This window comes from Kryptolebias marmoratus, linkage group LG15 (assembly GCF_001649575.2).
Source record: "Kryptolebias marmoratus isolate JLee-2015 linkage group LG15, ASM164957v2, whole genome shotgun sequence".
NCBI classification, from domain to species: Eukaryota; Metazoa; Chordata; class Actinopteri; order Cyprinodontiformes; family Rivulidae; genus Kryptolebias; species Kryptolebias marmoratus.
The window spans coordinates 21,547,676-21,562,125 of NC_051444.1; the positions used below are offsets into that span (position 1 = coordinate 21,547,676).

The window sequence follows — 14,450 nt, forward strand, 5'->3', positions numbered from 1 at the left end:
GCCAACACAAAAAAGGAGATTTAAGACATCTTTCGACACCCTATACGTCGAGTCCCAAAGCTCTGAAAGACTGCATGCTGAATTAGGAACAATTTAAGAAAGAGAGTTTGCGATTGTGGGTTAAATTTCCTCAAATCAACACATTTATTTACTCAAAAAAAGATAAAATCGTGGTTAAAAAAAGAAGTGAATCTTCTCCATTTCTTCTTGAAAAGCCAAATAAGTGGACTTATGAATATTTGGAGGATTTCCATCAAGCAAGCGTCACACAGTGCTTATTACATGTTATTTCAGTACAGCATGTTAAAACACAGAAACTGTAATGATTCTGTAGCAAAGACTTTGTTTTTTTTAACTATTCCCTACACTGTGTTCTTGGTCAGGTGAAAAGCGTAGTCCCATTCTGCCTCATTTTAAAAAAAGAAGATGATTTACTGTTGCTTCTATTTTCCACGTGAATGATTTCTAAATGACCCAGTGAGCTCGAGAAGCCTAACAGTAAAACAATAAAGCTACACAAATGAGCATGTGGTTGCAGAATGACCCCGCGCTGAGACGATGCAGGAAAACAAAGCAACGCTGCACAAAGACAGAGGCTCCCTAATTGCATAAACGGAGACGAGATGGATCACGCTGCTTTTCATTAAGCTCCTTAAAGAAGCTGCACTAAGGGTCAGATTCACCTCTTAGAGAAAACCTGGCAGTTAAGTAGCCAGCGGACCTGCACCAGTGATTTTCATCACGGAGGGTTAGCGAGGGTCAGATCCGGCTGTAAATATGTTTAGATGTGCCAGGTCTCGGAGAGAATCTTCTCGAGACTAAATTAAAGAACCAGATAGAGACTTCCAGTCTGTCGCTAATCTAAATGCAATCTCTTGTTGTGGATGAACTGTGCGGCCCAAGGACTGTGCTCATTGGCTGATTGACTGGTTTGTTGGTTGGTTGGATTTCGTATAGGCAGCCAGTACCATACCTGCAGAGGACAGCAGTCAGTTCCACCAGAATCAGAGAAGAATTTCCTTTGTGGAATCAAGCCGACAGCCGCCATCTTAAAATGATTCCAACGTCAAAATGTCTTAGCAGTCTATGTGAACACTGTTTTATGAACTTTTACAACTCCATTGTTTTTGTATTACACAGTTATTTTGTTAAAAATTGTAATTTTCTTGCAGGAAGTGCACCAGCTGCTTTACTTGCAAATAGCTACAGAAGAACATGTAAATAAAAATGTAAATGTGAAATCAACAGCTGTGTAAAATGTGTAGAAAATAGCATTTGCATGAACCGCTATGAAAGGCAGAAACTCTCTTGGATTTTGGTCACTCTCAGACTAGGTGACAGCTTGTAAACACGGTCAGAATTAAACTCTATTTCTACAAATTGAGATCCTTCAAAGAGCTAGCAGCAAGGCTTTTTTGTTCATGACCGTTCCCACAGAGCCCCATTTCAAAATGTCTAAATCTGAAATATTCCTTTAACTTCCATGTGAACAAGGCAGGGGAAACTGTCGACAAACAATTATATAAATCCATCACCTTGGCAGTGAAAAGGACTTGATACATTTATTTCTCACGTACAGCTGAACCTGTTTCATAAGAAATTGAAACCAGAGAAATGGCCTTTTCTGAAAAAAAAATCAGTGCAAATGCTGAGGTGCCGAATGACTTTACTGAAATTTGCTAAGAAGCTGAAACTGAATTGTCAAAGTTCATAGAAGGAGAATGTTAAAAAGCTAAATAGAGCAAAACACTCGATAAAACAAGCAAAATGCTAGCTGAAAGCTAAAAGAAACAAAATGCTACTTAAAAACTAAAAGTATCAGAATGCTAACCTAAAGCTAAAAGTAGTGAAAAGCTTGCTAAAAGTTCAAAGAAGCAAAATACTAGCTAAACCCCCTCCCAAAATAATAGCTATAAACCAAAAGCTGCAGAACACCAGCTAAAAGAAGCAAAAAAGCTAACTAAAAGATCAGAAGACAAAGTAGAACTGAGGCTGAGATTTCAATGTATTTCTATAAGGAATCATATTTTGAATAAAGTGAAATATTTGGCAAAATAGAACCAATCTCCTGAATAAGCTGAACGTTTTAATGTATGAATGGCTGAAATAGTCTGCAGAAGAAGTCTGATTGCAAAACAATATGCAAAAAAAAAAAAAAAAAAAAAAAAACCCAACCGAAAACAGGAAAACAATTTTTGTGAATGCTGAATCAGCAACCAAATGTCTTGTCTCAAACTATTTGATCAGCATGGGGACAAAACTTTTGAGAAATGAATTGTTTTCCAACACAATCAGCTGAAAAAGTGGTTCACTGCTTGGCAGGTATTTAGGCCCGTCATGAAGTCATTACTGTGGTGCCCAGCTGTGATGTGCGTGCCTCATCAGTCATCATGCGTCCTAACGTCCTTCGTCTCCCTCCTCTGTGCACCCTCCCCTGCCCCTGCCCCATAAATACAGCAGCATGTTTTGCTTTCTGACACTGCAGCTATACAGGAGCTGCTCTATCAATCTAAACCAGAAACCCTGTGTGATTTCTGGTTCAGCTGTCACTAAGGAAAACTCAGGAACTTGTTTGAGGAGTGAACACTTCTTGTAAAGATGTCCGTTGCTCTAGAGACAGTCACAGAGAAGTCCGACGAACCCGGGCCGTGTCGAGGAAAGCCTTTGGACTCTGTCGGTTCTGAGAAGAAGCCCAACAGTGAAGTAAGTCGCACAGAACGTGTTTGTAGCTCCTCGTGTTTTTACTCCTTTAAAAAGACTGAAAAACCTCCTGTTTCCGTTCTTCTGACTTATGGATGATTTCCTGGCATAAAACTAAAAAATACATCAGCACCAGGTCACTTAGACTCTTCCTAAGTATTGTAAAAAGAAAAAAAAAAGTGTAAAAAAATCTACTTGGAAGATTTAAATTTATATTTGGTTTTAAGGTGAAAAAAAGCTTCTTTCCATCATTTTCTTTGACATTTTCATTTGACTGCATCTTGCAAATGAAGCCAGCCATCTACAGCCTACAGCTGTTTAACACATGGTTTAACAACATTTAACTTCTTTTTTTTTCCGTAATAAATTAGAATTAGTGAACATATTGTTCATCAAAGCAAAGCCTCTTTATTGCAAAAAACTTAGACATTTAATAAGAACATGGTTGCTGCTTACAATATGTTTTGTTGTTTTTTTTTAATTATTGCATGGATAAAGTATGCTTTGTGTACAATGACAGAAAATCCACTTAGAAATCATCATAATTAATCCAAGAGCAAATATATTTTAAGTTGATTTGAGCAAACCTTGCAGCCGTCACAAGGATATTTCTAGGTTCAAGTTAAAAAGAGAAATAAACAACAATAAAAATAGTTTAGAAGAAACAAATACTTTCCAGAAGCAACAAAGCTCTTTTTTTCAGGCAAACAAAGTAGAGGAGGGCAGGTAAAAAGGATGAAGGTTCAGGGACCGCCTTGTTCACATGGCTTTTGAGAGAAAAAAAAGCAAGTTTTCTGTCCCACGTCGGTTTAAATATGGTGATACTAAATAGGTGAAGGAATGCTAGAAACTTGTTGTGTGTGTGTGTGTGTGTGTGTTTGGGGATTAAAGTTCCTATTCTGATTAACAATACCCAGGAGTCATCTGAAAGCAAACAATCTGAGAAGCTAAATTATTTTTTGTTTTGCCTGAAAGTAAAGGAATATTTTGAACATTCTGAGGTGGAGTTCTGTGAAAACGTTATAAACAATTAATATCTTACCTGTTGTAGGTAGCCCTTTGAATGACCTAAATTTGGAGTCTGTTTCTTTAAGGTGACTTTAAGACAGCTCCAGTCCTCTGTATCTACATGTGTTTCTATTGAGATTTAGATGGCAATTAAAGACAAGACGAAAAACAAAATAAAAAAAGTCTAATTTATTTCCCCTTCTTTCTCTGTTAGTCTGTTTCGATAATGAGTGAATGACTTCATTTTGATGCTACTGAACATATAGAAGAGGCTGAAAACCTGTCTGGGTTCACATGGTTTGCCAAGGCTGTGCCCCCCCAGCAGATGGCTCCCTCAGCCACCGGCTGCACCACCTGTCAGTACTGGGTGTTAAAGGCTGGGACTGAATGCTAAAGTTCAGATCAACTAAAGTTATGATGTCAGAACTGGTTATTTTGACTTCCTGCCTCACATATATGCTTATGATTTGTGTTTTTGCTGCTAAAAATGACACTTGTACGTAACTTTTGATCAAATAAGTGGGTTCACAAATTAATGTGACCATTCTTCTTTGTGTAAAAGAATTAAAAAAGCTGTGATATTCTCAATGTAAATACCTGCAGGCAGCGAAGTTACTGCTGTGTTAGCCGCAGATCTGCTTTTGCTAAAAATTTGAAATAATCTAAAAGTGAATTCAGCTCTTAAAAACAAAAACAATTTAAGAAAAATAGTTTTTCTGTATTTACGGTAATTAAGAGAAAAATCTGTGATTCTTCCACATGTATGTATCCCAACCCCCCTTTCCTTAAAAAAAAAGATGGCACTGAATGGAAGCGATGCGAACCAGAGCCTCTTGGCCGGCCGGCCCACCAACTGCAGAAAAAGGGCGGCAACCATCATCTTCACCCTGAAAAATGAAGTGAGCGGTCTTGTTAAGGCTCTTAAGCTTTTCCAGGTGGGTGCTTTATGAGCAGATTGATGAGCTCCATGACAGAGGCTGATTTCTTTTACAAACGTTGAAAGGCTGAGCCCTTTGTCACTGGAAGCTCATGTGTTGAAACTTGACTGGGTGGAAAAACCTGGGCACATGTTCTGACCGTGTCTGTGCAGGAAAATCACGTCAGCCTTGTTCATATTGAGTCTCGCAAGTCCAAACGAAGGGACTCGGACTTTGAGATCTTCGTGGACTGTGATTCAGAGCACGAACAGCTGAAGGAGCTGACTGAGCTGCTAAAGAAGCACACTGACATCGTGGAGATTACGCCATCGGACAGCTCCGCTCTACGGGATGACGGTGAGTCACGTTTTACTCACTGCTGAATATAATCAGACAGTGTAAAACACCTTCAGACCTTTTCAATCTGTGAAGCAGCTGGTTTAAAGCTGGATATTTATTTCAGGTGTGGATTGCATGCCCTGGTTCCCCAAGAAAATCTCTGACTTGGATCTGTGTGCCAACAAGGTCCTGATGTACGGCTCGGAATTAGATGCAGATCACCCCGTATGTAGTCCTCTTATGGATTCCCTATGATTTTGATGTTCTCGTACATACAGTATCTATTACATGAAATATGAGAAAAAACAGGTAAAATGGTTGCAAGATTGTAATTTAAAAAACAAATGTAAGCAAATGTTTTAACCCCATTGTTTTCGCAGGGATTCAAAGACAAAGTATACCGTAAAAGAAGGCAATATTTTGCTGATCTGGCCTTGAACTTCAAACAGTAAGTTCAAATTTCCCTTTCAAGTTTCAAGTTCAAGTTTTATTTTGCGTGTGTTTTCACACTCATAGATGAAGGCTAAATAATATTCACAAGTGCGCCGGAACCAGCGACTGGTACTGAATCATCAGACATACGGACACCAGGTTATTGAAATGGAGCGTTTAGCAGCTGTTGAGCTCCATGTTTCAGCAAGGAGTCAAAGCTAAACAAAAGCTTGAAAACTTGAATGAACATCGGCGCTATTCAAAGTGTATATATAAACCTAGAGAAATGAATTATTTTGTTCTGTTAAATTCTAGATGTGCAGAAAAACCTGGTTCTGCCTCTAAAATTCAAAATTCTGTTTAAAATCCATCTTATTACACAAAAATCCCATCATGTAAATTCAATTGCACTTTTTTTAGCATATTGCATGAGTATGTGCACATGTATCTGTCTTTTTTTTTTAGTTTTTAGTGATTATTTCTTTATTTATTATTTAAGCTTTTATATAATCAAACAATCTGCCAAAATCTGTTGCTTGAGTCTGTTTTTAAAAGTGGCTGGTTTAAGGACATCATCGGACATAAGAGAATAGGTTGTATTTACAGGTAATTGCAAAAAAATGGCTTCTAACATGAGTTGAGTTCACTTTATTAGCTTCTTTTTTAATTTTAGATCTTAACAAAATACTGATATTAAATATCTCTTGCCCCGACTGTACCTCCATGTTCACATGTTATTCAGTCTCATATTATGCGGTTTATTTAGTTGAATAAACTAAATGCCTAACTGTTTTACAGCGGCAATCCTATTCCTCACATAGACTACACAGCAGAGGAGGTGCGGACCTGGGGCGAGGTGTTTAGGCAGCTGAACAAGCTGTATCCCAGCCACGCCTGTAAGGAGTACCTGAAGAACCTCCCGCTGCTGAGCAAATACTGTAAATACACCGAAGATAACATCCCTCAGCTGGAAGATGTTTCCCACTTTCTCATGGGTAAGAGGTAAACCTTAGCCAGGACTGCAGGAAACGGTCAAACTGACTTTGGCTCGCTGTGTTTTCTGCCTGAGACGGGTTTAGAAAGGCCCGGCTTTGTACAGGAAACACTCCAGCCTTCCGGTGATCCTAACGAGGATCAAGCAGAGAATAGATGGATGAGGTCGTGTCCCTACAAATATTCAACATCTGCCTCTCTGTCTGTCACAAACAACATATTTATTCATGCTTGTGTCTCGTACATACAGTATATTCAGTGTCAGAGTCCACCTCTCTAACCGAGCATCACTGATATGAATCTGAGGTTAATGTTAGCAAAGACTCTCATAATCATAAGATAAATCACATTTGTATTGATAACCTTTTAATCAAATAAAGGTTTTTGTGATACATGTGATATAAAAGCCAGCAATCGTCAGGCTTTTTTAAAGTGCCAATGCATCCAGGCAATCCAGGCAAAAAAAACCCAAAACAAATCAAAACATGCAGCTTGATTGTAAATAGCGTGCTTTGACTTTTGCACTACACTGTATTTAAATACGACTTATAAGTTTCTGCACAGTGACTGTTTGTTCAAGACTTACTTTCTAGTCTGTGTTGTTGTCTGCCTGTCCCGTTAAGAGTGCTGTCAGGGTATGACAGACACAGTCATGTGGTTACCATGATTACCCTAATAAGCCGCTGGCGGCAGCTTTAACGTTTCAGGTAATAGCTGCATTGGCACCCATCAGAATGTCGTTCAAAATGTTCTCCTTTCAAAAGGTTTTTCCGCAGCCCTCCTCACCATTTCTGTGACACTTTAAATCAGTCTGTACTTTCCAAATAATTTAGATCATCATTCTATGTCAGTCGTGTCTTTGTTCTGTGAAGAAAAGCTAAGAATAAGACAGACAGTGTTTGGGTTTATTTGTGTGTTTGTCTCTCTGTTCGTCCATGTCTCCAGAGCGCTCGGGTTTCATCATTCGGCCCGTAGCAGGCTATCTGTCCCCACGAGACTTTCTCGCAGGCCTGGCTTTCAGAGTGTTTCACTGCACTCAGTACGTCCGCCACAGCTCAGAGCCTCTGTACACACCTGAGCCGTGAGTACACACACAGGCACTCTGTTCATCCTTCACTTAGTGTCTGCTGTTAGGAAATATGTGACTGTTTTTTAAACCACATGTTTGTCTTTGTGTGTGGGTGTCTGCTTCCTGCAGGGACACATGCCATGAGCTGCTGGGTCACGTTCCTCTGCTGGCAGAGCCCAGCTTCGCCCAGTTCTCTCAGGAGATCGGTTTAGCGTCGCTCGGAGCTTCAGATGAAGATGTTCAGAAACTTGCCACGGTGAGAGATACAGACTCTGTTTGCCCACGGCCGTTGGTGAATAACTTTAAGAATCAGCACAGGTTTACGTGTGTTACCCAGCATGGTGGAGGAGCTGAGCTTGACATTTCTTGCCCCCTTTCATGGCAGAATTAAAACAAGCCGTACAAAGTTTACCCCATAATTAAAAAGGAAAGGAAAGAAACCTCAAGACTGGCATATATAGTTCATTTTTTTCTAAGCAAACTGGGTTAATAAAATAAAATGTGTTTTTAAAAAGAGGGTTAGTTGTGACTTGTTGTCTCTACATTGCTCTTTTGGACAGTGCTTTTTTAAAATAAAGATTAAACAGGAAGTGCACATTTTTTAAGAACAATAAAACCGACTGCTCCATCAGCCTGTTTATTCAAAAATGGGTTGGGTATTTTTGATTTTGTTTCATTTCTATGATCTTTTTTGGTACAAGGACCCAGGATCACAGACTTACTGTAATTCCAACAGAAAGGTATCCATACTATTTTCTTTGTCTTGATTTCAGCGGTTGATCAGCGTTACCTTCGCCAATCCATTTTATAAACATTGCTTCAAACAACAGTTGCTGTTTGGGGATGCTCTGTCAGTCGATATTTCTGATTTCTGATTGTAGTTTTAAACCTTGCTGTGAACGAGAGTTACACATAACGTTTTAAACAGGATCTACTGGACAAATACCAGCATCCTCATCATTCTGTAGAGGTCATCAGCATGTTCCCACTACGATAATACCACATGTGCCCACAACGACACCATGCCTCAAGCCCTGGAATATGCTGTCCTACCAAGCTAGCACAATGCTACCACCATGCGTGGGCGTGATGGGGTCATAGCCTAGCCATGAGGTCAACATGGCCGGACTTGCTTCAAATTCTTAGCAACTAATCCATGCCAGTGCACACACGCTCCAGGAGCTGCCATCACACTCCCACATCCTCCACTCAGTCCCTGAAACGTTGCCACCACAATTATAAATCACTACAACCTCTCTATGGAAGAATTGTGCACGCTCAAAACCATTGCAGATCTCACAAAGATCCTTCAAAGACCGTCTATACTCTAGATTTTGAAACATTTTAAACACTGGATTTTGGACCTTAGTGTTGTCTGTTTGTGATTAAATCACCCAGAATGCACCTTGGTTTTAAGCTTGAGTGATTTCTGAAATAAATGAGATGATGTCATATTTGTTAACCTGTGTGTTGTAGTTGTATTTCTTCACAGTGGAGTTCGGTCTGTGTAAGCAGGATGGAAGGCTAAGAGCCTATGGAGCTGGACTCCTCTCCTCTGTCAGTGAACTCAAGGTGACGTATAACCTGCTGTCAAACTTTAAACGTTTCAAATCAGCTGCAACTTACCGCTTAAATGATTTATTTCAATAGAACTGTCAGGTTAAGAGGAACTTTTCTTAGTACGTATTTCTGAAATAAAACATTAGATGTAAAAAGGAAGTTTTGTTCTTTTAGCACGCTCTGTCCGGCAGGGCCAACATCCTCCCGTTTGACCCCGTGTCGACCTGCCACCAGGAGTGCATGATAACCACATTCCAAAAGGCTTACTTTGTTGCAGAAAGTTTTGAAGAAGCCAAGAACAAAATGAGGTAAGTAGAAGTGTGCAGGTAGTGTGAATAAAAGCCAGTTTTAAAGTGCTTCATTGTAGCTGCATAACCTGCTGGTCATTCTTAACACCGATGGATTACAAAAATATCATCAAATATTTGACAATTTAGACTCATCAGAAAGTATTCTGTTTGTTTTCCAAGACTTGGAAACATTTCCACTTACACCCCTGAGTGGCCTGAATCCTCAGAGGCACAGCTTACATGCAAAGAAACAAGTCCACCATGAGATCAGTCAGGAGAAAAACACAAAAATTTAAAATGATCTTTTTACAGGAGCGGTATTAAGTCCTGGAATTTTCCTTTTTTCCAATGAGACGATATCTAATTTACTTAAATTACTACAAATCTTACCGCTGATATGCTGCAGACGTTGGCGCAGTGACGTAGGCAATTTATCGGGGTTAATTATATAAATATCTGTGCTTTGCCCGCAGGGAGTTTGCCAGGACACTTAAGCGTCTGTTCACAGTGCACTACAACCCGTACACACAGAGCGTGGACATTCTGAAGGACACCAGCAACATCAACAGCATGGTGAAAGACATCCGGCACGAGCTGGACATTGTAGAGGAGGCCCTGAGCCGTCTCTGCAAGCGCCAGAGAGACTGACGAGTCGACGTAATCTCACGAAAGCCTGGGGATAGTTTAACAAATCTAACCAAATGATTGTGCTCTTTTATTATTAATAATACTACCGAAAATGACACGCAGTCTAGTGGCTTTCTGTTAAACTGTAATGGGACAGAGGCAAAAATGACCACGTGTAGTGTTAAATACAACACTGTTACCCATTTCACCTATTATCCAACCTTCTACACACTTCCACTGCTTTGGAAGTCAGTTTATGTATTCAGTTCCAGTTTGATTAAGTTTATGCAGTACAGGTAGAGATCACGTGGATAATTTGAGGCACTAAAGTTGTCATGTGGTTAGATTTAGGTATTAAAAACTATGCAGTCAAGTTTAGGTATTAAAAGCTGTGGTTAGGTTTGGGCATTGAAAACATGAGCTTTGGTTTAGTTATTTTAAAAAAAATGTGGTTAGGTTTGGTATTCCCACATGCACTTACATTTGAGTAATAAAAATAAAATGTGGGGATGTTTGGGCATTGAAAGCTATGTTTTTAGGTTTAGGTAATGTTAAAAAAAAAATTAGGTTTGGTCATTGAAAACCACACTCCTAGATCTAGGCATTTAAAATAATAAACTAAGTGATTAGGCAACAACACTGAAAACCATACAGTTTAGGTATTTACCCAAAATGTTGTCCTATAATGTCAACCACATCGGTTACTTCAGTTAAGAATACACCAATGTAAACACCTTGCTACTTTATAAAATGTTTATTAGTATCTCTAAATGTTTTTTGTGTGATTTGAGACAAGACGTGGTGTCCTTACAATGAGCACCACAGTTTAAAATGGAAGTACAAGCATGTTGCTGTAGAAAATAGTAAATGTAATGTTAATGTTGATCAATACTGATGTTGTTTTTTTTTTGCTTTATGTGATATAAATTGATGTTGAAGATCATATTGAAACTCTTATTTACATATTACTCATGCTGTGACAGTTAATTTGTACTGCTGCCAATTAACATTGTAATAATGGATCCTGCGGCGTTTCAGGACTGCTGCTTTTTGTGTCGCCTCCGTCAGTGAAGGTTGGTCAGGTAAGGCAACTGACAGACCAGGTCAATGACACCTTTACTAACGAGATATAGAGTTCATCAAGTGATGTCTATGTTCAATGTTTTGAATGTGCAGCAGCTAACTTTGAAAGGTTCCATGTCAGTAAGGATTTAAATGGAGGTTTTAGCACTCACTGAGGTTCCTGGCTTGGCTCGGTGCCTCAAACCAAATGCAGGCAATAAGAGTGCACTTCCTGAGCCGTGGCTGTGCCACTTAGTGTCCAACTAGCTCTGGGTTAGAGACGACCCAGCGATTTTAAAAACTGCAGCTTATAGTATGTTTAATGTGATTGCTGTCAGAACGTTGAAACAGGAAGGATGCAGCTGTTTCTGTCTGATACTCACAAAGTTACAACCAAGTTGTTGTGGTACTCTGCCCATTGATGGAGTGAGGAGCATCTATGTGTTTCTCTTTAAAGGTGTTTAGCAAACACCAAATGGGAGTCAAATATGAAGGTAAATGTGGTTCCTGAACACACCTACTAGTGTGCATCTGCTACACTCTCAGTAGCTCCAAGCAAACCCTGCTAATCAAGTTTTAGGCCAGTGGTAGGAACCATCAACTATACTTACATGAATGACTTGTGTTTGCATTTAGCCAAGAATGGCTGGACATTAGAACAGTGGTGTCCAATCCTGGTCCTGGAGGGCCACTGTCCTGCATGTTTTAGTTGTTTCTCTGCTTTGAAACACCTGATTTAAATGACTGAGTGATTACCAGGCTTCTGCATAACTCAAAGACCTACTGAAGAGCAGGGAAACATCTAAAACATGCAGGATAGTGGCCCCCCAGGACCAGGATTGGACACCACTGCATTAGAAGCTACCAATGCAAGGATCAAACTCAGGTCTCCCTAAATTAAAGCACTCTGCCGCTTCAGCTTTGCTTAAATCACCACCTTGGTTCAGAAGCACAATTACATTTTAAGAATGTGTCCTACTCTGCAGGATCCTGCTTTTGCGCCCCAATTTTTAAAACATAATCAAGTGCCTGTGGTTATTCAGTACATGTTGCTTTAAACAGTACAACACTGGATTTTGTTCCTCAACTGTGTTGTTGCAACAGTCAAAAGCAGGCAACCAAAACAGTAAATGATTCACTCTCATATAGTTCCATTCAGTCTTTCTCTCTCTCTCTCTCTCTTTCACAAACACACAGACATTTTTTTTTATTACACAGACATTGTTCTTATTACTACATCGTATTGACTTCTATTCATTTCTGTGGCCTAACCAAAACCTTAACCATTACCAAGCTTCGCCTAACCCTAACCCAAACCAAGTTTACCCCTTAGCTCTAAACCAAACATTTAACCCAAAAATGATATTTCACCATAGTAGGATCAGACTTTGGTACACAGGGAAGGTGATTATACATCAAGAGCAACAAAAATACACACATACAAACAAAAATACACACACAAAGTATTTTCTAGCATGTGTTTGCACTCTAGTTAGTGTCAAAAACATGTTGCAGAATCACAAATTCCAAAACAAGGTAAAGAAGAATGAAAAAAAAGACGTTTTGCCCAAGCTGCTTGTTTTAAAGACTCTACAGTTTGTAGGGGTCCAACGTCACATGCATGCTTGAACACATGGTATCCAGACCAGAGCTGCAGTCAAATTACCACCGAGCTACACCCCCTGCTGAGATAAAATGCCAACGCCAGACCGGAAAATGGGATGACTTTTTTAACCTTGCAGTTGTTGTACAATCGACTGCTTTTTATAAATAAGCCTGCGAGTAAAAAATATTACTGTGGACCCCCCCCCCTAAACCACTAGAAAAGGCTGCTGGCTCAAATTAACATGCACAACAGCCCTGAAATTGCAGACAGGAAAACATGCATACTTCCACCACCCACCACCACCCATACACCCCCACCNAAAGTGATATAACACAAACACTTCCTCCTACTAAAGTTTCTAAAGAAAAGAAGAAAAAAGTACATCAGGATGTAACTCAGACTATTTGTCACCCTGATTATGCACTGGATTCCCACAAACTTTATTATATCATCAGACATATGCAATGAGCTGACTATGTAAAGCCCGCTTTAAGCTTGTTTGGGCCTGAGTCCTATCATTAAATTAGTTTCACAGAGGAGGAACAAAAGCCTAAAGACAGAAATGATTTCACACATAACTTTCTAAATTTATTTCCTATACTTGGATATGTATTTATTGTTTCAAACAGGTAGATATGAGCCATTTTAACAAACCAACACACTTGGAGAGCATTAACAGTAGAAACACATCTCTATAAGTTTATACATCAAAAATGTATAAAGTTTCCTGTCTTCTTTGGACTGAGGATGATTATTATTTTTTATATCTTCTAGATTTCATATTGGATTATAGCTTTGAAATAATTTATTTATTTAAAATTTGTTTTCAGTTTGATGAAACAGTTCAGGTTTCTTTGTTCCATCATTGATTTTGTAGCAGAACAGGCCCCAACCATGACACTACCACCACCTCATTTTCCCAGATGGGAAGAAGATATCTCTGCTGGGACGCAGTCCTTTTCCTACCTGTTATTAAACAGCATTAATCATCCGAACAAACAGTTCTGCTCTGGTCTCATTTATCCATAAAACATTTGCCCAGAAGCCTTCTGAGTTGTCTTCAGCGAACTGTGAACGGAAACCAGCGTTTGTTTTCATGGGAAACAGAAGCTTTTGCTTTCCAACCCTGACATGTACACCAGTCTTGTCAGAGATTCTTCTAAATCTGTCCTTCTCAGCAGAGAGCAAGAGCTTGAGTTGCTTAGAAGTCACAAGGAGTCACCTTTTCCTTGTCTTTCTTTTCTGGAAAGGTCTTAATTTACCAGGTTTCTACAATTTATACATCATCTCCCCTTCTCAAATAAATAATTTGTGTGTCACCACAACAATTAAATGTGATCACTGTCATTTACTCTTTGGAAATCATTATCACTGCATCAGTCACAACTAACCTACTTGTTAAGAATTTAATACATTCAACCTTTAAATTTCAAGTTTTGTTTAGCTAAGCTATAATATTATGCTTATAGCTGGTAAGCAATCAAACTTAACTCTGTGTTAAGAATGTCTCAATTAATATTCCTTTTAAGTAGGAACTTCGAAAGATAATTATATATTTAAGAGTTAAACAAAACACAGGAGGCACCAGATTACAAAAACAATATTTATTTCTTACATTATTCTTTATAGAATACCATTGAACTTATTTTTTTTGCATTTTAATGCATCCTTTCTACACACACCTGTACTTGAATATTGTATTATTATTGTGTGAATGCTTTATAGCATTCACACCATTGTTTTCCTGTTTCTCTTTATTATCTATTATCTATTATCTATTATTCTTTAACTATTCCATACGTTTTTCGGCACCTATCTCCTTCCACAATTTTTCAGCTATTTCAACC

General features: G+C 39.0%; 1 protein-coding gene across 1 annotated transcript; it reads left to right on the forward strand.

Moving 5' to 3' along the window:
* The first annotated feature begins 2,168 nt into the window (after positions 1 to 2,168).
* On the forward strand, positions 2,169 to 10,878 carry LOC108237877 (tryptophan 5-hydroxylase 1). Its single transcript, XM_017419586.3, has 11 exons — positions 2,169 to 2,703; positions 4,506 to 4,643; positions 4,799 to 4,982; positions 5,089 to 5,189; positions 5,345 to 5,412; positions 6,195 to 6,391; positions 7,335 to 7,470; positions 7,588 to 7,714; positions 8,935 to 9,030; positions 9,193 to 9,326; positions 9,782 to 10,878. The coding sequence occupies exons 1-11, from the start codon at positions 2,599 to 2,601 to the stop codon at positions 9,954 to 9,956; spliced, it is 1,461 nt and encodes a 486-aa protein (XP_017275075.1). The 5' UTR covers positions 2,169 to 2,598; the 3' UTR covers positions 9,957 to 10,878.
* Positions 10,879 to 14,450: the final 3,572 nt, after the last annotated feature.

Bases quoted from the DNA above. Each gene is read 5' to 3' on its own strand.
- LOC108237877 (XM_017419586.3), top strand. From the start codon at position 2,599: ATGTCCGTTGCTCTAGAGACAGTCACAGAGAAGTCCGACGAACCCGGG. The intron at 5,190-5,344 runs GTATGTAGTCCT...TTGTTTTCGCAG, and splicing joins AATTAGATGCAGATCACCCC to GGATTCAAAGACAAAGTATA. The intron at 5,413-6,194 runs GTAAGTTCAAAT...ACTGTTTTACAG, and splicing joins CTGGCCTTGAACTTCAAACA to CGGCAATCCTATTCCTCACA.